The 21,194-nt window shown below is 39.4% G+C and overlaps 3 protein-coding genes across 3 annotated transcripts in view; all 3 read left to right on the top strand.

Annotated features, from left to right (window-relative positions):
* Window positions 1–450: 450 nt before the first annotated feature.
* Window positions 451–8,530, top strand: Asnsd1 (asparagine synthetase domain containing 1). Its single transcript, XM_028765812.1, has 6 exons — window positions 451–671; window positions 2,227–2,280; window positions 3,122–3,197; window positions 4,594–6,137; window positions 6,391–6,572; window positions 8,180–8,530. The coding sequence occupies exons 4-6, from the start codon at window positions 4,686–4,688 to the stop codon at window positions 8,427–8,429; spliced, it is 1,884 nt and encodes a 627-aa protein (XP_028621645.1). The 5' UTR covers window positions 451–671; window positions 2,227–2,280; window positions 3,122–3,197; window positions 4,594–4,685; the 3' UTR covers window positions 8,430–8,530.
* Asdurf (ASNSD1 upstream reading frame) lies at window positions 457–4,823 on the top strand. The gene is made up of 4 exons (XM_028765813.1): window positions 457–671; window positions 2,227–2,280; window positions 3,122–3,197; window positions 4,594–4,823. Exons 1-4 carry the CDS (start codon window positions 582–584, stop codon window positions 4,671–4,673), a joined length of 300 nt encoding a protein of 99 aa, XP_028621646.1. The 5' UTR covers window positions 457–581; the 3' UTR covers window positions 4,674–4,823.
* Window positions 8,531–12,796: 4,266 nt separating the features above from the next.
* The window catches only part of Ankar (ankyrin and armadillo repeat containing), a 51,745-nt gene continuing 43,347 nt past the window's right edge, over window positions 12,797–21,194 (top strand). Inside the window, exons 1-4 of the mRNA XM_028765752.1 lie at window positions 12,797–13,432; window positions 18,538–18,975; window positions 19,952–20,115; window positions 20,836–20,939. Coding sequence (XP_028621585.1) covers window positions 12,832–13,432; window positions 18,538–18,975; window positions 19,952–20,115; window positions 20,836–20,939 — 1,307 coding nt within the window. The 5' untranslated portion in view covers window positions 12,797–12,831. The remainder of the gene's footprint in view (window positions 13,433–18,537; window positions 18,976–19,951; window positions 20,116–20,835; window positions 20,940–21,194) is intronic.

A 21,194-nucleotide genomic window follows, 5' to 3' on the forward strand; every position in this document is an offset into this window, starting at 1 on the left:
CAGTAAGATGCATGTGTGGGCTTAACTCATGATGTACAAGCCTTTAACTATACCACTTCACCTGTGCATTTCTGACACGTCAAAAATTTTAGTCAACTCACGAAAGAATAAGAGATGCTGAGGCTGGAGAAATGGCTCAGTGATTATAGAGCACGGTCTGCTCTTCCGGAGGTCCTGAGTTCAATTCCCAGCAACCACATGGTGGCTCACAACCATTTATAATGGAATCCGAGGCCCTCTTCTGGTGTGTCTGAAGAAATCCAAGAGACCTTACTGATTAGAGATTTATTTTTACATAGGGGCCGCTAGGGGGCGACACAGACCATTCATAGACACTGCAGCCAAGTCATACGCACCTTTGGCCTAAAACCAGTTTGCGCTCGTGCACAGCTACTCTAACGTCAGACTTTTTTACGACCCACCCCCGCGCGCGCCTGCCACTGCGCAGGGGTGAGTGTACGCACTCCATTGGTCGGGGTGCCGGAAGGGGCGGGTTCCTGAGGAACCCAGGTATCCGGTCGGGCCTGCCCGCCACCGTTTCATCCTCCGCCGCGGTCCTTGGCGTGCGGCGCGGTGTGGCGATGCCCAGCGGTGGGGTGCGCCCCGACGACCGCGCCGCGCCGGGGCCCACCCACACATCGACTGCTCATGCCGAGGCCCTTAGCAGCAAGGTGCCGTGGGACGCCGGGGAAGGGTGGTGGGCGGCGGGCCCCGCGGTGGCAGCAGTGCCCGGTAGCCTCAGCACCTGCAGCTGGTTTCCCCTCCGTCCTGCAGATTTGCGATGGTGGAGGCACAGGAGGTTGTCCCCCTGAAAACCACAGTGACACCGGGGCAGAAGTCTTATCGAGGTTTTCCCTCTACGCTTTTGCACCACTAGCCACCTCCAACCTTGCACACATAGATCTGTTGCTCTGTGGCTGTGCTTCATCCAGATAGCCAAGCACCCGCCTGGACGCCATCCGTCACGAAAGTTTAGAAATCTGCACCTTTTTTTCCAGACTCAGGGAAACGCTTCTTAACCGATGTTCTCAGCTGCCTGTTACCTTAAAATATACTCTCAACTTTAAGTGACCCTAAAAACATCCGTTTGGTCATCATTTTACTTTTCAACAAGGGGAAGGAGGACCCTAGCAAATTAATTTTTTTTCCCCTTTCTTCCTTTGGGATAGGGTTTAGTAAGTAGCTCAGGCCAGCCTCAGATATTGTTGTTTGAGCATTAATTGAGTTACTCTCTTACCTAATATCGAGGACTTCAAGGAAGCACCCTCATACCTGAACTATTAGTAATTTTAACTTCCAATTGCAGACAAAAAAATCTTGAAACGTGTAGAGTAGAGGGGTATGAGTATAGTCTTGTCAGGTATTAAACATCCTAAATTCTCTATATTTTTCTGTCCCATATGACATCTTGAGTACATTGCCTTATTCCCACTGTACCACAGTGGTGTCACCCACAGTGAGATATATTACATACCCGTCATTCCTGTAATGAGCAGAGTTGAGTCTCTAGGAGGGTGTATGTACTCAATGGCTTTGTAATTTACTAGTACAACCCCTTCAGCGATGCCAGTGTGGAGACATAAGGGAGCACACTCATTTGGGTGGGGATGAATTCTCAGAATACTCTGGCTACTGCCATAGCAAGCCTCTTGACACTGTGTGTAGCTGTGTCCGTACTTAACAGACTTATTGCCTAGTTGGGCATTTCATTTGGTGATGAGGAATAAGCCTAGCTTACGTATACCAGCAGTATGCAGTCTTTAAGATGCAAAATAGAATGATACAATGGTAGACAGTTATGTTGTATCACTGCAGGTAGGGCATTCAGTACCATTTCATTTGTTTTATCTGAATGTCTGGCTGTCATGTAGTGCATACATCATAAAACCACTGGTTGTTGGTAAAGACGAGAACCCACATTCATTTTATTTCTTTTTTTAGTCTACAGCAAGACCTTATAAAATTAAGAGATTGGTATTAATTTGGGTGGATAGTGGATGTGAGCTAGGATGACTGGCCCCTGGCAAGTCTCAGTCAGCTTTTCCTTCTCCAACTGTCTTCTGCTGACTGCAGACTGGGTGCTGTTATATTTGTACAGTATCCATTAGACGGACAGTCCATGACAGCTCCCAATCCCATCTTTAGTTTTAAAGCAGTGATTTAAAATGTCCTCACTAAACATAGTTTGGAAACTTCCACTTTGGGTTTTTTTCTTTACTTTAATAGATTAAAGAACAGAAAATCATTGTGGATGAACTGTCTAACCTGAAGAAGAATCGGGTGAGTTTCTGTGGGAATCTGAGTAGTGTATAGTATATTAAAATTATGATTTAGATCATTTATGCTAACATATCAAACATTGTAATTTAAAAACTAAAGTGGTATCCTAGTTTGTTTTTGCATGCTTTAAATTTGTTTTTCCTGTTTATGTCAATAGATCTCAAAGATGAAAAGGTTCTTTATTATATTTTAACAAAAAAGAATGAAGTTTTCCTCAGAAAACCTTAATATTCCAAATACTTAACCCATTTAATGCCTTTTTAGTGAATGTATTCATAAATCAGCTGCGATTATCTGATGACTGACATTCTCGACATTTTTGATACTGTCATTTGGGAAATATTAGATGGTAAGGCAAATTAATACAAAAATTTTTGGAGATGAAACTGGGAAAATGTATAAATGCTGCATGACACTTGAAAGTCACTGGCCGTAAGCAGTTGGGAGGATGCATGTGTGTTTACGTGCAGAGACACTTGTTGGCCTCTGTGGTGAAGAGCTGACAGTGAGTAAATGTCTGTAGCTTAAAGGCAGCGAAGGACTCGTGTTGTACCCATATGGTAATGTAAAAGAACCTTCCATGATCAGAAAAGGTCTCCATGTATTATTCATTTATCAAGTACATTATAAACCTGTGGCTAGGATTGCTTTTGTTACTGAAAGACACGGTGTGATGACACATGCTAAGCAAACAACCATTTCTGGGTGACATAGTATTCAGTGACTTTGTGTTTGTTCATCTGTGGTAATTACTAGTCTGAATATTCCTGAAGTTCAAGAGTAAGTGGTAATAGCATCCTGCTCTGCAGGCCGCATCCTGATGATGTGAATTTCTTTTCAGAAAGTATACAAGCAGCAACAGAACAGCAACATATTCTTTCTGGAAGATCGAACAAAAATGTTTTCTGAAAGCAAAAGTGAGTGGTAGTCTTTTTGGTTTTGTTTTCAGAGTTATATATGGAATGCTACAGAAAACCTTTTGTAAGCTTTTTGGGTGGATTTGTAATAGTGCCTCAGTTAAACCCTATCTGAATGAATGTGTGTGTGTGGATTTAGTACAGTGGCCTGTTTTCCAGTTAGCCTTCCAAAGATGTGTACAGTGGGTTGGTTTTGGTTTTTGATTTTTTTTTTTTTTCAGGGGAAGGTCCTTCAAGACAAGACAGGGGTTTTCTGTGTAGCCTTGGCTGTTCTGGAACTCACTCTGTGGATCAGGTTGGTCTTAAACTCAGAGATCTGCCTGCCTCTGCCTCTCAAGTGCTGAGGTATAAGACATGTGGTGCACCACAACCACCTGGCCGATGTTCTACAGTTCTAAAAAGACTCTTCCGATAGGGATGGGGCTGGGATTTGGATTGACTTGATCTTGGGCAGACAGCCATGGTTGCAGAGAATTCATGTTCATAACAACCCCTTCATGTCTGGAAGACACTATCTTGCAGCCATCGCCCCAGTCTCTTGTTATGATGGTCTTCCTGCCCCCTCTTTTATCTGTGAGCTTTGGGTGTGATACAGATGTCCAGTTTAGAGTTGGTCACGGATGCAGCTCACTGAGGCTCTGCACTGCACCAGTTGTGGTTCTCTGTATTACCTGCCATCCACGGCTAGTGTTGCTGCTGGTAGATAGCCCAGGCCCCAGTAAGAGATGTGAAATGAGAAGTAGAAAGTGGCTGTGGTCAAAATGTATCATAAATATGTATGAAATTCTCAAGGAATAAAAAGTATAACTTTAAGATGTATCATCTTTACTTATTAAGTAAAGTAGTCATGTATATTTTAAGAGCTTGACAGAAATATGAAAAATCATTTTACAGTGACTTTCAAGAGTAATACTTTGAGTTTCTAAGGCAGCAGTTCTCAGCCTGTAAGTCATTACCCATCGGGGGGGGGGGGGTCACACATCATATATTCTGCATGTCAGATATTTATATTACAATTCATAACAGTAGTAAAATTAGTTATGAAGTAGCAACGAAATAATTTTTTGGTTGGGGGTCACCACAGCGTGAGGAACTGTATTAAAGGGTTGCAGCGTTAAGGAAGGTTGAGAACCACTGCTCTAAGGTCTTGAAGTATTTAAAAATTATATATGTAAAGTACTTAGCCAAGTGATTGGACAAAATATGTACTCAGTGGAAAGAAACTATTACCAAAATACCAGCATTGTTTGGTCACTAAAGCATTGTGAATTATTGCTGGCATTTGTATAGTGCATCTCATATGGTTTAATCTTGAGAAGTAGCCTGTTTTGTCCATGAAATAATAGGTAAATATTTTTGAAATTTCACTTCAATATTTTTTCTCACTCTCTAACAGAAACATTAGATGAACTAAAACAAGAATACCAAGCATTAGAAAACTCAGAGACAACCGAAGTCAAGACACAGTCAGCCTGACTTCACAGAACCATGTGTGGCATTTGCTGTTCTGTAAGCTTCTCTGTTGAGCACTTCAGTAAAGATTTGAAAGAGGACTTGCTGTATAACCTTAGACGGCGGGGCCCCAACAGTAGCAGGCAGTTGTTAAAATCTGCTGTTAACTATCAGTGTTTATTTTCTGGTCATGTTCTTCATTTAAGAGGAGTTTTGACTATCCAACCTGTGGAAGATGAACATGGCAATGTGTTTTTATGGAATGGAGAAGTTTTTAATGGAGTAAAGGTTGAAGCAGAAGATAATGACACCCAGGTTATGTTCAATAGCCTTTCTGCCTGTAAGAATGAGTCTGAAATGTTGTTGCTCTTCTCTAAAGTGCAAGGTCCGTGGTCATTTATATATTATCAAGCCTCTAGCCATCACTTATGGTTTGGTAGGGACTTTTTTGGCCGGCGTAGCTTGCTTTGGCAGTTTAGTAATCTGGGCAAGAGTTTCTGCCTTTCTTCAGTTGGTGCTCAGATATCTGGAGTTGCAGACCAGTGGCAAGAAGTTCCAGCATCTGGAATTTTCCAAATTGATCTCAATTCTGCTGCTGTTTCCAGATGTGTGATCTTAAAATTATATCCTTGGAAATACATTTCTAAGGAGCATGTTGCTGAAGATTATGCTAATGATCTGACTCAGACTCCAGCAGAATTGCCAGAGTTTGTATCAGTGGTAATAAATGAAGCCAAACTGCACCTCTCAAAACCTATTGTTCCTTTAAATAAGAAGTTGCCTGAAATTCCGTTGGAAATTCAATGTAGAAACAGTTCCAGCATTCCAGGTACAAGAGAGACACTTGAGATGCTTCTTACAGATGAACACACAAAAAAAATAGTTCAGCAATTCATTGATGTCCTCAATGTTGCAGTCAAGAGACGTATCTTATGTTTAGTTAGGGAAGAAAACCTGGCATCAAAGGAAGTTTTAAAAACTTGTGGTAAGAAAGCAAACATTGCAATCCTGTTTTCTGGAGGTGTTGATTCTATGGTGATTGCAGCCCTTGCTGATCGTCATATTCCTTTAGATGAGCCAATTGATCTTCTGAATGTGGCTTTTGTGCCTAAACAAAAGACAGGGCTACCTATTCCTAACATAGAAAGAAAAGAGCAAAAGCACCAGGAGATCCCTTCTGAAGAGTCCTCTCAGAGAACAGCTGTGGCTCAGGGTCCAGATGATGCTGAGGTGCCAGACCGAGTCACAGGAAAAGCAGGACTAAAGGAACTGCAGTCTGTCAACCCTTCACGAACTTGGAATTTTGTGGAAATTAATGTTTCTCTTGAAGAACTACAAAAACTAAGAAGAGCTCGAATATGTCACTTAGTCCAGCCATCGGACACAGTTCTAGATGATAGTATTGGCTGTGCTGTCTGGTTTGCTTCTAGAGGAATCGGTTGGTTGGTGACCCAGGATGCTGTGAGATCTTACAAGAGCAGTGCGAAGGTATGCCCCAGGACTGCTGCTCAGAATTTATGAGACCTAATTTTTACTGAAGCTTTCAACATTTAAGGTTTATAACTATGCTGTATTATAGTTACACTTTCTAATACAGTGTATTTGTTTGTTTTACTATTTTCTGACTTGTAGTTTTCCTCCTAAAATGATAGGACTATAACTCTTTAGCCTGTCTGAGAAAAATCGCACTTGTTGTCTTTATCCTCTTGTCATGGCTCTGGCTTTCTTTACTCTTCTGTAGGTGATCCTCACTGGGTTCGGTGCAGATGAGCAGTTGGCGGGTTATTCCCGTCATCGTGCCCGCTTCCAGTCTCTTGGCCTACAGGGACTGAATGAGGAAATAGCAATGGAACTGGGTCGCATTTCTTCTAGAAACCTTGGTCGTGATGACAGAGTTATTGGTGATCATGGAAAGGAAGCAAGGTTTGTAAGAAAAATACAAAAGGAGGTTTCACATTTCTTTTCCCTTGGAGATTGGTCCTGTGCAAAGCAGGAGAGTGGGCATGCTCTCTCTACATTATAAACTTGGTCAAGCGCAAAGCTGATGCAGCCTGGGAGCCGTAAGCAGCTTTGCAGTCATGTTCTGAGGTGATGAAATGGGTAGCTCTTTTTAGGATTACAATGAAAACAGGACTGTCCAAGTGCCAAGCAAGGCAGTTTAAGGGTTTTGTTTTGTCCCACAAACCCACCATGACTTTCTCCGCCAATACTGTAGAGTCTGGTTTTATCTGTGTAGGCATGGCTACTGTAGTGATCTGTGGAGGTCCCAGTCCTGGATTTCTGTCTAGTGAATGGTTTTTTGAACATGATTTAATACTGTTAGAGCTAGTTTAAAATCGTCAGAGAGACCCAGTCACTTTCATGTATGCTTTTAAAATCTTGGGTTTATTTTTACCTACAACATACTTCTGATGATAATAAAGACATACTTAAGTACAGTATTTTTAAATATTAAGGATAAAGGAAGATGTGATGGTATGAATAGTTGAACTGTGGACCTAGGTATGGTAGTTTATATTCATCAGACAGAACTGGAAAATCATGGGTTCAAGGCCAGTGTGGGCTACGTAGCAAGACCCTGCCTCAAAAATAAAAATGAGTGAAACTATTTAGCTAAGAAATGACATTTTGTTAAAAGGATTCAGTAGGCAAGATGGTGGGTGATCATGTAAAGCCTCATGAAATCAGGGACATGGTAGTACACTTGCTTCCCTCTTTGTGTGTCTGAGAATTGTTCCCAACATTTATTTCATGGTTTTGCCCTTTCTGTTGAATTATGATTACCTTCACCCAATTGTCAGTGCTAGTCCAATTTATACTGTTAATGCTGTTCTACTTCTTAAGACTTTATTTTAAATAAATAATTAATACTATTTTACACAGTGTATAAACTGTTCTCTCTTTTAAGAATATAAAGCATAAGGGTCAATATAAAGAGTTGAGAAATAGGAAAAAAGAAATTGAATTCATTATCATAAGGTAGAGGAAGGAGGAGAGTATTTTGATGAATTCCAAAGGCATTATATGAAATTATAATGCTACACTCAGATGAGAATGTTGATGAAGAATGTTTTTACAAGAGTGAATACAGTATAACTATATTGCATTTCTGAGTATGGGTACAGGGTAAAAGATGGGATGGTATGATAAGCAAAACCAAAAAGAGAAAACCCTTAATTTCATAGAAAAGTAGACAAACAGAAGGGCACCTCATTACTCAGAGTTGAGTTTCTGTACACATGCTCAAAGCAGACGTGAGTTTGCGAGCATCTCCTGAACAGACTGGGGGCATGCTCAAAGACACTCTGGAAAAAAACTTGGAAATTATTTCTTGTTATCATAGACAACTGATTTATTTAGGCTTTAGATTATATTTGTTATGTATATATAAAATCACCATGTTTTGAAATACTTTTTTAATGTAATTAAATTTTAGCCATTAAAATGTATAAATAGTCATTAACAGACTATCTTTAGTAGTAGTCACTATTATTATTATTATTATTATTATTATTTTTGATCAATTTTAGATTTCCTTTCCTGGATGAAAATGTCGTGTCTTTCCTAAATTCCCTGCCAGTTTGGGAAAAGGTAAACCTGGCTTTGCCCCGTGGAGTTGGTGAGAAGCTCATTTTACGCCTTGCAGCAATGGAACTCGGTCTCCCTGCCTCTGCTCTTCTGCCGAAACGGGCCATACAGTTTGGATCTAGAATTGCAAAACTGGAAAAAACTAATGAGAAGGCATCTGATAAGTGTGGAAGGCTCCAAATCCTACCTTAGAAAACCTCTCTCAAGATTACATCATACTATGATTATTCTACCATATAACAGTACCTTGTGACAGTTACCTCAAAATAAACAGCTGCTGCCTTACTGGGGGATGTAGTGGTCTCACAGTTCATTGTGTGAATTTTACTTTTCTCATCAAAGCTCCATTAGAACAGACCGGTGAGGTAAGTTAGACAGGGAGTTTTCATAGACGGCCTCAGCATTGAGGTCTTAGAAGAAAGCCCAGAATGTACAGGGTTACAGTTGGCCTTTGTAGAAGTTTCACCTGAGAAGTGGGGTGAAGAGGCCTGGAGATGCATCATCATCCAGCTGTTCAAAGACTTGATGAGTTCAGATTTTCAAATGCACAAAAGGGCTTTTAGGACCAAATTGCACAGAAGGATTGGACAGTCACTTGCCCACCCTAGTACCTTGCCCAGTGCATTTCTTCCATCTGGTTGGTTTTGAGTAAATTTCTGAGTTCTGTAAGCACACTGTTGACACTAGGGAGAGGTGTTGTGAGCATTGACTACATAAATAGCTGGCGAGAAGGGGCCCAGGCACTGACTTGAACCAGGCACTTGAAGTGCTAGTCTTTTAGGACAAGGCTTTAAACCTGGGACCTGACACTGACTCTTGGTAGACAGTGTAGAATGCCCAGGTAAAGAGAGATATGGGGGTGGGGGGACCAATATCAGTGTAAGACCATGGCCAGGTTGCTTCCCCATGGTCTTCATGGGAGCATATCTACACGTTATTATTATCTCCAGGAACCTTGATTTGGGCTTTGAAGATTCTACAACTAAAGTTCTGAGAAGCTAAGGAATTTGAGATGTATATTTATAAGACTCAGTACTCTTTTCACAGCTCATTTTCCTACTTAAACTTTTAAGACCCTTTTTAGATGTCCTCTGGTTCCCTCTACTTGCCCCATTTTTAGCCATTCACAAAAAGATCAGTTAGTCCAAGACCTGTCTCTCCTTCACCGCTTCAGAACTGTTTAGATACGTTTATTTTTCAAAGTTGTGAGTGAAAGAATCCAAGAACAAAGATGCCAGCAGAATTGGTTTCCTTACTGTCATAATCTGCTGTGTATTTGCATCACAACTTCCAGCTTACCTATAGTTATACCATTTTCTTTCTTCCCACTAAAACCAGAAATGGTCATCTACCTGTTGAAAATGTCTGTCATTCACTGTATTGTGTATCCAACAGCAATCTGAGGAGCCCTTGCCTACATCCATCTCAGCTCGCCACAGTTCAGTATCGCCCCACACTCCTGAGCTAGTGACCACCTCGTAACATTACTGTTGGGATCTCTATCTAGGGCAGACACTTTTCTAATCCTTTTATTTGTAGTAAAGAATTGTTAGACTAACCTGACAAAGTCCTTCCTGTGCCGAAGTCCCTGATAAATGCAATTTTACACATGAGCCTAAGTTCTTCCCCAGCCACTAAGAATTTCATTGCTCTGTAAAATTTAGGGGAGTTTAAACTTTAAACCTCCCCTGACCTGACAGCAGCAACTGACACAGTTGACCATGTCCTTCCCTTATTCATGAAACATCCCTGACTTATGACAGTTGAAACTCTCCTCTGGTTTTCCCAGGCTATCCTTTATCTTTGGCTGACCCTAACCTCTGTAACTGCCCACTGGCTCCCTCCCTCTCCTCTCTTCCCTCCCATCTCCATCAGTCCACTTCCTTTCTTTTGAGACAGGGTCCTATTATATAGCTGATTCCCCTCCAAGTGACCTTTAAATGTTAAATTTCATAGGTTTCAGTACTATATGTCAGCAATATGTTCTCCCTTGGTGATGTCAACCACTCCTGGCTTCAGTTACTTTAAAGTTATGTAAATTTATATGACTTATCTCAGCTGCCACTTTAAATCCAGTCCTGATATCTAAAAGATGTATCTGATATTTGTTTCTCTGGTACTTTAAGGTGAATTATGTTCACAGCTGAACTTAATCTTGTTTGGACACCCTGATAGAAACTCAAGGAACACTGTAACACATTATTTTCAGCACAATGCAACCCTATAATGTGTTTGTTACCAATAGCCCACCTCAAACTTCACAGCACTCCAAAGTCATCACCCTGCACCTGACCTCCACTGTTAACACTTTAGCCCAATTATCTGAGATAAACTCAAAATTCTGCACTGTCACCCAATTTTACATACTGGTTTTGTGCCCACATCCCTTGGGTTCAGTGGAGTCGTTTGTTTTATCAAACTTTCATCACCAGCACCCTGTCTCAGAAGAGTAATTTCAGCAATTGTTTGCATGGCTAATTTAATTTTTCCCAACCTATTTTAAAAGTTACTCCACAGGAATCTGGACGGATGTTCTTTTTGGTACTGTCAACAGCTTACACCACATTGGCAAGCACTTGAGATTTTGCCGTTTTCCCTCTCTCTGTGGTTTCGTCCTCCAGCGTGCTGTATGGCTCATAATTGATATTCAGTAAATCTTTGTTGCATAATAGGATTCCAGACGGGCCTCAACCCGCCCGGCACTGGCCCATGACACTCCAGGGTTTTTATTTTCCTTTATAAGCAAATGCGCAGTGGTGGAGACAGTGTGGTGCTGGGCTGAGATCTGAGAGGTTTGTCCTCATGGGATCAAGCACTAGTCTGTGGCTGTCTGGCAACATGTACAGAGGTCGCCCCAGCTGCAGACCACGGACGTTCTCGGCCTAAGGCGCAGCCTGCATGTGAGAGGCCCTAGGACAGCTTTAGCTGGCTCAGGGGTTTCCCAGGAGTTCGTACCAGCTTTAGCCCTCAGTACAGGTAAGGCCCTCCCAGCTTCCCTGAATGTCTCGAGCTCTGGAGTTCTGGTGGGGCAATTCAGGACCATCGAGAAGCCATTCCAAGCAACGGCTGTCTGTTCCTGAGAATACCTTAGGGGACCATCGTCGAAGCAACTCTCCTAAACAAGAAAATCACTTCCAAGTAGGCCTCTTCCTTTTCCTTGTATCTTCACAAGTCTTGGAGTAGGGATCCAGTTCTCAAACCTTTGAACCCCCATCATGACCTGGGATTGCCTATGTTTACATGTTGGCATCTATGAAGTAGTTGAAAAATGCTCCCGTAAGATGGATTCTATACACAGTGTCAGCAATGACTGCAAAATACAATTTCTCTGCCCCAACCCTGTGTGATCCAGAAACAGGTATTTTAAGAAGGTCTAGGTGATTTTTGATGCAGGCTAAATTTCAAAAATCACTATAATGAAGGCCAATGGCATTAAAGAAAGTAAGTACTGTGTTTTACATGTAGAGCATCTTAGATGCTCAGAAAAGAATAATAGTTACTATTATGAAAGCAGCGTTGAATTGCTCCCAAACAAAGGAGTAGGTGGGAGGAACAGCTCAGCAGATGAGTCAGGACCTGGGCTGAAACATCACAAGAGAGGGAGGGCATGCAGGTCTCAAGAGCTTCTAAGAAGGGAAGGGAAATATGTAAGAAAGGAGTGAGTAAGAAGGCAGAAAAGAGAGGAGGAAGTAGTTAAAAATATTTACAATGAAAAATAAAGTACAAAGCAGTAGCTTCTCATATACAGACTTAAAGTTTTTCTAAAATACAGCCACATGCCATTTAGTGATGAAGTTCTGTTTAGTTTTTTACCAAGTGACACAAGTTAAGGTCATTTAAGCAAAGTCTCAAGCAACCAAATCATCATATTGCCGTGTAGACAATTCTGCGGGACATTTTTTGATTGATGATGGATATAAAAGGACCCTACTCACCACGGGTCACATTATCCCTGGTCAGATGGTTATGGGTGTACAAAACAAGCTAAGTGAGAAAGCCTGAAGTAGCAATCCAGTAAGCGATCTCTCACTGATCTCTGCCTCCCAGTTCCTGCCTTGGCTTCCCACCGATGATGGGCTGTATGGCCTGGAAACCAAATAAACCCGTTCCTCCCCAAGTTCGTTTGGTTATGGCATTTATCACAGCAATAGAAACTTAATTGGGACAGACAGGAAGAGTGCGGAGCCATTTCATTGTCTATAAACATTGTAGAATGTTCTTACAAAACTGAGATGTGATATATAATCTTATGAGACAACTGTCTGTGTGGTCAGTTGTTGGTAAAACTTTGTACAGCACTGAAGATTTTTCAATAACTTTTGACTGAAAAGCAGATCTTTTCAAGTAATTTAACGTGATTGATGCTAAAGATTTTACAACTTTAAGAATTATAATTAAACTTTAAGTTTCTTGTGATTCAATTAATTGGAGGTTGAAAAAAGTACAGATTGTCCACGAAAAGATTAACTTTAGAAAGATGAAAAACACATATTTATTCTAGAAAAATCCAACTTCATTGTCATGACAAATATTATTGCTTGTCTTTTTCTTTGTTGCAGAAACTTCAAAAAGAGCCCACTAGATTTAATTAGAAATGTTAAGAATAGTTAAAAAAGGAATTGTTAGATTTGATCAAGGACAAGATGAAGAAACCTTCCTGGAGAATTTAGCAGTGCAAAGAAATGCCTCTGCTCTTTTTGAAAAATATGATCGAAGTGAAGTGCAAGAATTATTAACAACAGCACTAGTCAGCTGGCTGGCTGCCAAGGATGATGTTCGTTCTCAACTAGACATCCCGTGTGGACTCATGAGTCAAATGAATAATGTAGGCTTCTCCACTGCCATCCTATTGACTCCTGTGGACCCTACTGCCCACCTAGACTACAGGGAAGTCCATCAGATCTTAAGGGAGTTGGCCATTGGAATTTATTGCTTAAATCAAATTCCTTCAATCAGTTTAGAAGCTAATTTTGATCAGAGTTCTTCTTGTCAATTACCTCCAGCTTATTATGATACCAGAATTGGACAAATTTTGATCCATATTGATTATATGCTAAAAGCACTGTGGCATGGAATATACATGCCCAAAGAGAAACGAGCCAGGTTCTCTGAATTGTGGCGCACAATCATGGACATTGATCCAGATGGGAAGCCTCAAACAAGTAAAGATATATATTCTGAGTTTAGTTCAGCAGGTAAGACGTTTGTCATAAAATAAGTTTTTGATCACATTTTTCCCCTCCTCCAACTCTTTCCAAATTTTCCCCACCTCTCCAACTTCGTTCTCTTTCTTGATCTCTTTAAAAAAAAAAATAGACAAACAGATGAAAGAAACTTAGAAACGTACATTTCTCTCTCTCTCTCTCTCTCTCTCTCTCTCTCTCTCTCTCTCTCTCCCACACAGACACAGACACACACACACACACACGCAAAAGCAGAAATCATAATATATAAGTAAAAGACCAATAAGACAAAAAGTCCCCAAATGAAGCAACATGATACAAAAACCCCACAAACATACCACTGAGTTCATTTTGTGCTGCCATCTACTGCTGGGCGTAGGGCCTGCTCTGAAGTCTGGTAGGTATATTCAGTGGGACTCCATTGTAGAAAATTTAGTTTATGCTAGCAAATACAAATTACAGATAGCTTCTTAGTTATAGGATGGAGCCCATATCTACTTCCCCCTCTCAGAGCTAGGACCCCATCTGGTTTGAACCTGTATAGGCCCCTTGCATGCTACATATGTGCATAAATCTTATTGTGATCATGCATGGTTCTTAGGGTAAGTAGTGCTATCTTATGTGGCATAATTCAATTAAAAAGGACATACATACATACTCTCATATATATATGCACATGCATATAACTATATATAGTTATTATATACTTTAAGTAAGCTTACTAAATATGTCGCCCTGTGGCTTTTTAAAAACATTTTTATGGTTTTCTATTCCCTTCCCAATTAAGAGCCACCCCCATTTCCCCATTGTACCTGTCTCCTACTATTGCTCTGTCTGGAACTTCTGTCCCCTCCCCCCAACCCCCGCCTTACCACAATGCTTCTCTACCTTCCTGGCTTCTTCTAGGACTTAAGGTTATATACTCAGGTCTAGAGATTTGGAGCCAGGAACCACAAATAAGGCAGAACAGAATGCTATTGTAACATATGTACCACATTTTTTACTATCCGTTGGACATTTAGGCTGTTACCACATCCTAGCTACTGTGAATAAAGCAGCAATAAACATGGTTGAGTATATCTAGAGAAGGCTACTGAGTCCTTTAGGCACTCCAATAAGTGGTATAGCTGGGTCATATGATAGATTTACTTTTAATTTTTTAAGAATTCTCCACATTTTCTTCCATGGTGGCTCACCCAGTTTTCAATTCCAACAGGAGTGAATGAGAAGGGTTCCCTTTCCCTGGAGTTTGCCAGCCTTTGTTATCAGTTATTTTCATGAATTTAGCCATTCATTCATTGTTACTGGGGTAATCTGTGATTGTTAACAAGGTTGCTATTTCTTAGCCATTTTTTTATTTCCTCTTTTGAGAAGTCTGTTCAGATCTATAGACGATTTTCAATTGGGAATTTGTCTTCTTGAATTCCAAGCTCTTTGTGTATTCTGGATATTAATCTTCCAACAGGTTTACATGGAGAAGAGTTTCCTCCTGCACACGTATCATGTCAGCTATTGACTGTATCTTCTTCTAGTAGTTTCAGCATTCCAGGTTCTGCATTGAGGCCTTTGACCCACCTGGAGTTGCTTTTTATGCAGGGTAATAGATATAGGTCTAATTCCATCCCTCTACATATGGATACTCAGTTTCCCCACCAGCACTTGTTGAATCTTTCAGCCAATGTATATTTTGGACAACTTCCACAAATATCAGATAGTTATAGCTATGTGCATGTATGTTTTGGTCTTCTATTTTCTTCCATCGATCTACATATCTATTTTTGTGCCAAGATCACTGTTTTTTATTGCTATTTCCAGCTTAAAATCAGGAATGGTAATAATGCCAACATTGTTCTTTTTGCTCAAGATTGCTTTAGCGTTCCAGGTTCTTTTGTGGTTCCATAGGAATCTTAGAAGTTTTTTCCTATTTCTGTGAAGAATATCATGGAGATTTTGGTTGGGACTGTACTGAATCTGTAAATTGTTTTTTTGGTAAGATAGTGATTTTCAAAGGCTTTTCTGTATCATCAAACATGGATTTTTAAATTTACATCCATTTATATGTGTGATGGTTTGTATATGTTTATCTTTTAGGTCCATTTGATGTATGCCATTTAATTCTATGTTTGTTTAGTTTCTGTCCAGATGATCTCTGTTTATTGGAGGAAGTGGGGTACTAAAGTCACCTCCTAATTTTGAGCTGGTGTTACTCTGTCTCTTAAATTCCAGTAGTATACTTCTTTAAAAAAATGAAATTGGGTGCACTAGAGTTTATTGCATATATTTTTAGAATTATGTGTTCTTTATTATTACCTTGATTAGGACAACACATCCCTCTCTGTATCTTCTGATCAGTTTTAGTTTTAAATCTATTTTGTCAGATGCTAAGGTACCCCTAGTCCCATTTGCTTGGAAACTTTCTATCAATCCTTACACTTTAATGTGGTGACTATGTTTAAATTTAAAGTGAGTTTCTTGTAGACAACAGAAAAATGGATTTTCTTTTATTTTTTTAAGATTTGTTTTCTTTTAATGACTGAACCACATACCCCACACAGCCAGTCCACTATGTACAGATATGAGGGAAGCTCTATTTTCATGGTCTCTTCCACTTTGGACAGAATCTTGATAATCTTTTCCTTGTTCTGGATGTCTTCCTTGGTCTTAGCCCTTTGAGCCTCAGCCTGGTCAGCCAGAATCATCTTGTGGGCCTTATCGACCTTCAGCTTCTGGATATACTCCACGTGAATCCACTTGTTTGTTTTTTATTTTTTTAAATACATTCCCTTTGACCTTCAGGTACAGGTTGTGTGTTGATGGCAGTATTTTATTGTTGGGTTTTTGTTTGTTTGTTTTGTTTTGCTGTTTGTGTTCTTACTCATAGTTGGCATTTCAGTAATTTTAGTCATATTGTTTTCTTTATACATTCTTTCAGCTATACTTATCCCTCCCTCTAGTTACTGTAGTATTGCTTCCAGCATTCTTTGTAGGGCTAAATTGGTGGACGTGAATTCTTTAGCCTGTTTAAACATTGGAAAATTTCCTTTTCCTCCTTCAGCTATGGCTGATAGTTTTTCCAGGTAAAGTGTCTGGATTTCCATCTGTGGTCTTCTATAAGTTATACTACACTAGCCTAGGCTTTTCTTGCTTTTAAAGTTTCCACAGGGGAGTTAGCTGTTTTTCTGATGGGCTTTTCTTTGTATATGACTTGTGATTTTTCTCTTTCAATATGCTTTCTTTATTCTGAATATTTAGTGTTTTAACTATAATATGCTATGAAGAGTTTCTTTCCTGGTCCTGTTTGTGTTCTGTGTGTTTCTTGTATAGATATGTTTCCTTAATTTGAGTACTTTTTTTTCCGGTGATACTGTTGAGAATTCTGTTCCTTAATCTTTGTTCTACAATTCATAGATTTGGTCTTTTTGGTGTCTCAATTTCTGTATATTTCTTTCCTATGACTTAAAAAGTGTTCATATTCTTAGTTAGGGTTGGGCTTGGGGTTGGGGTTGGGCTTGGGCTTGGGCTTGGGGTTGGGGTTATGGTTGGGGTATGGTTCTGTGCTTTATCTTTAAATCCTGATATTCTATCTCCTGCTTAGTCCATTCCACTCGAAAGGCTTTCTGATATTCTATCTCCTGCTTAGTCCATTCCACTCGAAAGGCTTTCTGATATTCTATCTCCTATTTAATCCATTCCACTCGAAAGGCTTTCTCCTTTCTCCTTTTTAAATTGCATTATTGAATATTTCAAGTCCATCTTCATTTTAGCTTGATTTTTTTCTAGTATTTCCATTTTCTTCTTGTTACTGAATTCAGTTTTTAGAGTTTGAATTTTCTTTGTTATCTCATTAATTGATGTATGTGTGCTTTATTGGACATGATTCAGTAGTTTATTCCCATCCTCTTTAAGTTCATTGGGCTATTTGTGTCCTCTTTAAATTCCTCAAATTCTCTGATCATGGTCAAGATTTTTCCTTTAAATTCTATGTACTGAGGGTTCACTTGGATAATTTTCATTGGAGAACATTTCTATAGGGTTGATGTGTCTTGCAGGAGACATACTGTATTGACCTTTCATACTGTTTGTATTTTTTGTGATGTGACTTGGGCATGTAAAATTTTTTTTTAGGGTTGTATGTCTGATGTGAGATTTTAGGCTGCCTCTGTTGAGTTGTAGTTTTGTTTTCTTTCTGTTGTTACCCAAGTCTGGTTGACTTCAGATAAAATGAAAAGGGGAAATAATAAGCCAAACCCTTCAGGTAGTGTTGATTTTAGATTGATACAATGGGGTTGATACCAAGTCAGTGGTAACCAAGCAAGTGCACAAATGGAACAATGGCTGCATCTGTGCAAACTTATATGCAAGATGCACTGTCTTAGATATGCTTAGAAGTATGAGATGACATGGATGGGCTGAGGTATTGGGAATTCACCAGGTTAGGCCAGCATACAGGCAGTCCAGTTGAGGCTAGGTCTGAAGATTGTGGGCAGTGAGAGAAGGTAAGGGTTCAGGGAATTGTCAGACTGGGCCAGCACTTGGGATGTGCAAATAGGAATCAGACTGAGGTTTAGAATGATGTAGGCAAAGGGGATCCTGGAAGATTCACTAGGGTGGCAAAGTATATAGGATGTGTGACCGTGGATAGGCCTGGTGTTAAATACACCCTGTTCCTTGACAATTTTATAGTTGTATATGATGATCTCAAATTCTCTTACCTAACCCTTAATTCACTCTCATCCTATTAATAGCCCCCTCTTTACTATGTCCTTTCCAAGATTCATGAGTTTTGGTTTTACTTTATGATCCACTTTGTTTAACCAGAGCCTTTTGTTTAACAATTGGAGCCTGGTAGAATCAGCAGTGGGCACACGACTGAATGCCATGACCCTCCCTTTCCATAAATCTATTATTAGCTATGAGTTTGGCAGTTAGAAAGAAGTAGGTCATCCCAAGCTTCTTATCTCTGCCTTACTGCTGGGGTCCCAGTTCTGTGTCAACCTAGTAGAGGCATCCACAACTGGAGTTCATGATTGCAACAACTATGTCTTGCCCAGAAAATTTCATGGAACCTTCCCTTGTCTCTTGTCTCTTACTACCTAATTTTTTTTCTTACTGTGAAGGTTTAGTTGATATTACAAGTGACCCAGACTTTGAAGGGATCTATGATGAAGACCTGAATGAAGATCCAACATATGAGCCCAATAGCCCTGAAGAAAAGGCTGTGTTTATGAAATATGCGGAGAGTATGATGATGAAGCTGACATTCAGTACCACCCATATTCAACAGTATGAAAACATCTTTATATTTGAGACAGCCTATTGGCTTACTAATGCTATAAAGTACAACCAGGATTATCTTGACATTTGTACTTATCAGAGACTACAGCAAAGACTGTATCTTCAAAAAAAAGTTATTCAAAAACACTTTGAGAAAAAAAAAGAAATCAGAAGAGGGATAGGCTATTTGAAGTTAATATGTTTTCTGATTCCATTTTTACTCAGTTTAAAAAAGAAGATGAAAGTTCCATATTTAAATAGTCTACTTCCACCTTTTTCAGGTAAGAGAATAAGCAAAAATAGATCTTATCTTTCCTGGGATTTTAGAAAATTAGTTTTCAAATAAGTAGTATGTATGTTCTCATTGGTTCCCAGTACTAGAAGCTGATTTTTTTTTTTAATCATATGGTGTGGTGGTTTGAACAAGGATGCCCCGCATAGGCTCATATACTCAAATGTGTGGTCATCAGAGAGGGGCACTACTTGATTAGGCATATTAGGGGGGATTAGAAGGTGTGGCCTTGTTAGAGGAAGTGTGCCACTGGGAAATACCTACTCAACTCTTTATAGTATCTCTTTTGCCTAAAGAACCTCAAGAGAGAATTTGTTGCCACTGTTTAAATAAAAGTTATCAAAAACACAGAATTTGCATTCCAATAATTGAAGAATTATATGTTAATGTCTACTCATAGATGTTAACCAGAATATTTTGATGCTTTAAAAAATGTTTATATAGTAAAACCACAAGAAATGCTTAAGACTCATTAAACAAATTTATTTTATTGTTAAAAATTAAATACTTAGGCATATATATATTTACTTATTTAGTTATTTAGCCGTTTGTTACTGGACCTGTTGACATAGGCCTCTAGTCCCAGATACTCAGGACAGGGGCAAAAGGATCACAAATTCAAGTCTAACCTGAATTCAAGGCTACCATAGGTGACATAGTGAAACATGGTTCAAAATGAGAAATAAAGGGGACTGGGATAGAGCTCAGTGACTCACCACTTGTGCATGCAAGGCCCTGAGTACAGTCTCTAGTGCCATAAACGTGTGTGTGTGTGTGTATGGGGAGAGAGAGAGAGAGAGAGAGAGAGAGAGAGAGAGAGAGAATAATTTTATAGTCAGTAATTGCCAAGTTTTAATTGCATATGGAATTTTATATTTGTTTACATGAATGATAATCAGATATCTAAAATACAATCATCTATGTATTTTCCACATTTTAAATTAAAATTGTTTTTATTTCTGGAGATGACAAGGTCAAGACCGAGAGAGAATTGCCTCCATTTATTTATGGACGAGATTTTAAATGCCAGAATTTCGATTACAAAGAGCATCAGTACTTCCATGTTCACGGAGGAATTGAATTTGACATTAGCACGAATCCAGTTGAGAATGCTCTGGATGAGTTTAAGGTTTTGAATTATTAATATTTCTGAGATGTTTTGCTGTTTCAGATGTTTTTGTAAGTTTTCACTGAGAAAGAGCTTCTGTTGGTACAAGCACCATACAAGTCTCTAGACAACCATTCTCACAGGCCACTATCTTTCTTACCCATTATTGAAACAAACATGAATTAAGTGCAGCTACCTCTAAGCAACAGTGTTGAAGAATAAGATGATAAATAAACCCAATACAGTTGCTTTCATAGAGTTTACAGATTTCAAATGAGCAATCTTTGTCCTTGGATAGTTAAAGTATACAACAGAAATCCTGAAAACATGGCTGATCATGGTGGCACACACATGAAATCCCAGGTGGGCATGAGGATCATGAATTCAAAGCCAACTAAGCACATACCAGAGAAACTTCATTAATTAAAAAAAGGTAAAGCAAGCATAAAAATAAATAAATTCCTGAACACTATGCTAACCTGTCCACATTTCTCAACAATTGCGACAAGAAAAAAATAGTCTTAAGTTGGATGACCCAGGAACCTGATGGCATCACACACATCAGTGCCCTTACTTGTCATATTTATTATATTTATTTATTCTCAAACAAGGAGTTAGGTACAGGCAATTATCAGATTTCTCTGGGGCATTTTTTCGTTTGCATGTATAACATTTCATATAAAGAATTTATAATTACTGAGTTTGCTTAAGGATTTTTTTAATGTGTGACTTTTATTTTAGCAAAATGTAGAAAAAATATGGGCATGTGCTGCTAGTACCTTTGCAGAAGATTCGGGATACAAAGAATTTTACTCAGTACCAGTCATGGAGTTCTATGGGAAAAGGTGAGGAGTTTTCCACTCATAATATTGTTGAATGTTAGCAGAAAACAAGAAAGTGTCAAAATGCAAAAGCTAGCTTAAGATCTTAGAATGGCAATCCTAGAACAGGAATGATCTTGTAAATGACAGACTTAAAGGCATACTAACTATTACTTCACACACTTTGATACAACCCACAAATAACCTTAGAGCTTGGACTTAGCTCTTTCAATGAGCACACATGTTAAGTAGGTATGGAGGTGAAAACCAGATTACAAG

The sequence above is a fragment of the Grammomys surdaster genome, unplaced genomic scaffold (genome assembly GCF_004785775.1).
Source record: "Grammomys surdaster isolate TR1022 unplaced genomic scaffold, NIH_TR_1.0 165, whole genome shotgun sequence".
NCBI classification, from domain to species: domain Eukaryota; kingdom Metazoa; phylum Chordata; class Mammalia; order Rodentia; family Muridae; genus Grammomys; species Grammomys surdaster.

Excerpts from the sequence above, each read along its gene's own strand:
- Asnsd1 (XM_028765812.1), top strand. The coding sequence starts at position 4,686 with ATGTGTGGCATTTGCTGTTCTGTAAGCTTCTCTGTTGAGCACTTCAGT. Across the intron at positions 6,138-6,390 it reads CTTACAAGAGCAGTGCGAAG|GTGATCCTCACTGGGTTCGG; the intron begins GTATGCCCCAGG and ends ACTCTTCTGTAG. Across the intron at positions 6,573-8,179 it reads GATCATGGAAAGGAAGCAAG|ATTTCCTTTCCTGGATGAAA; the intron begins GTTTGTAAGAAA and ends GATCAATTTTAG.
- Asdurf (XM_028765813.1), top strand. The coding sequence starts at position 582 with ATGCCCAGCGGTGGGGTGCGCCCCGACGACCGCGCCGCGCCGGGGCCC. Across the intron at positions 2,281-3,121 it reads CTAACCTGAAGAAGAATCGG|AAAGTATACAAGCAGCAACA; the intron begins GTGAGTTTCTGT and ends ATTTCTTTTCAG. Across the intron at positions 3,198-4,593 it reads AATGTTTTCTGAAAGCAAAA|AAACATTAGATGAACTAAAA; the intron begins GTGAGTGGTAGT and ends ACTCTCTAACAG.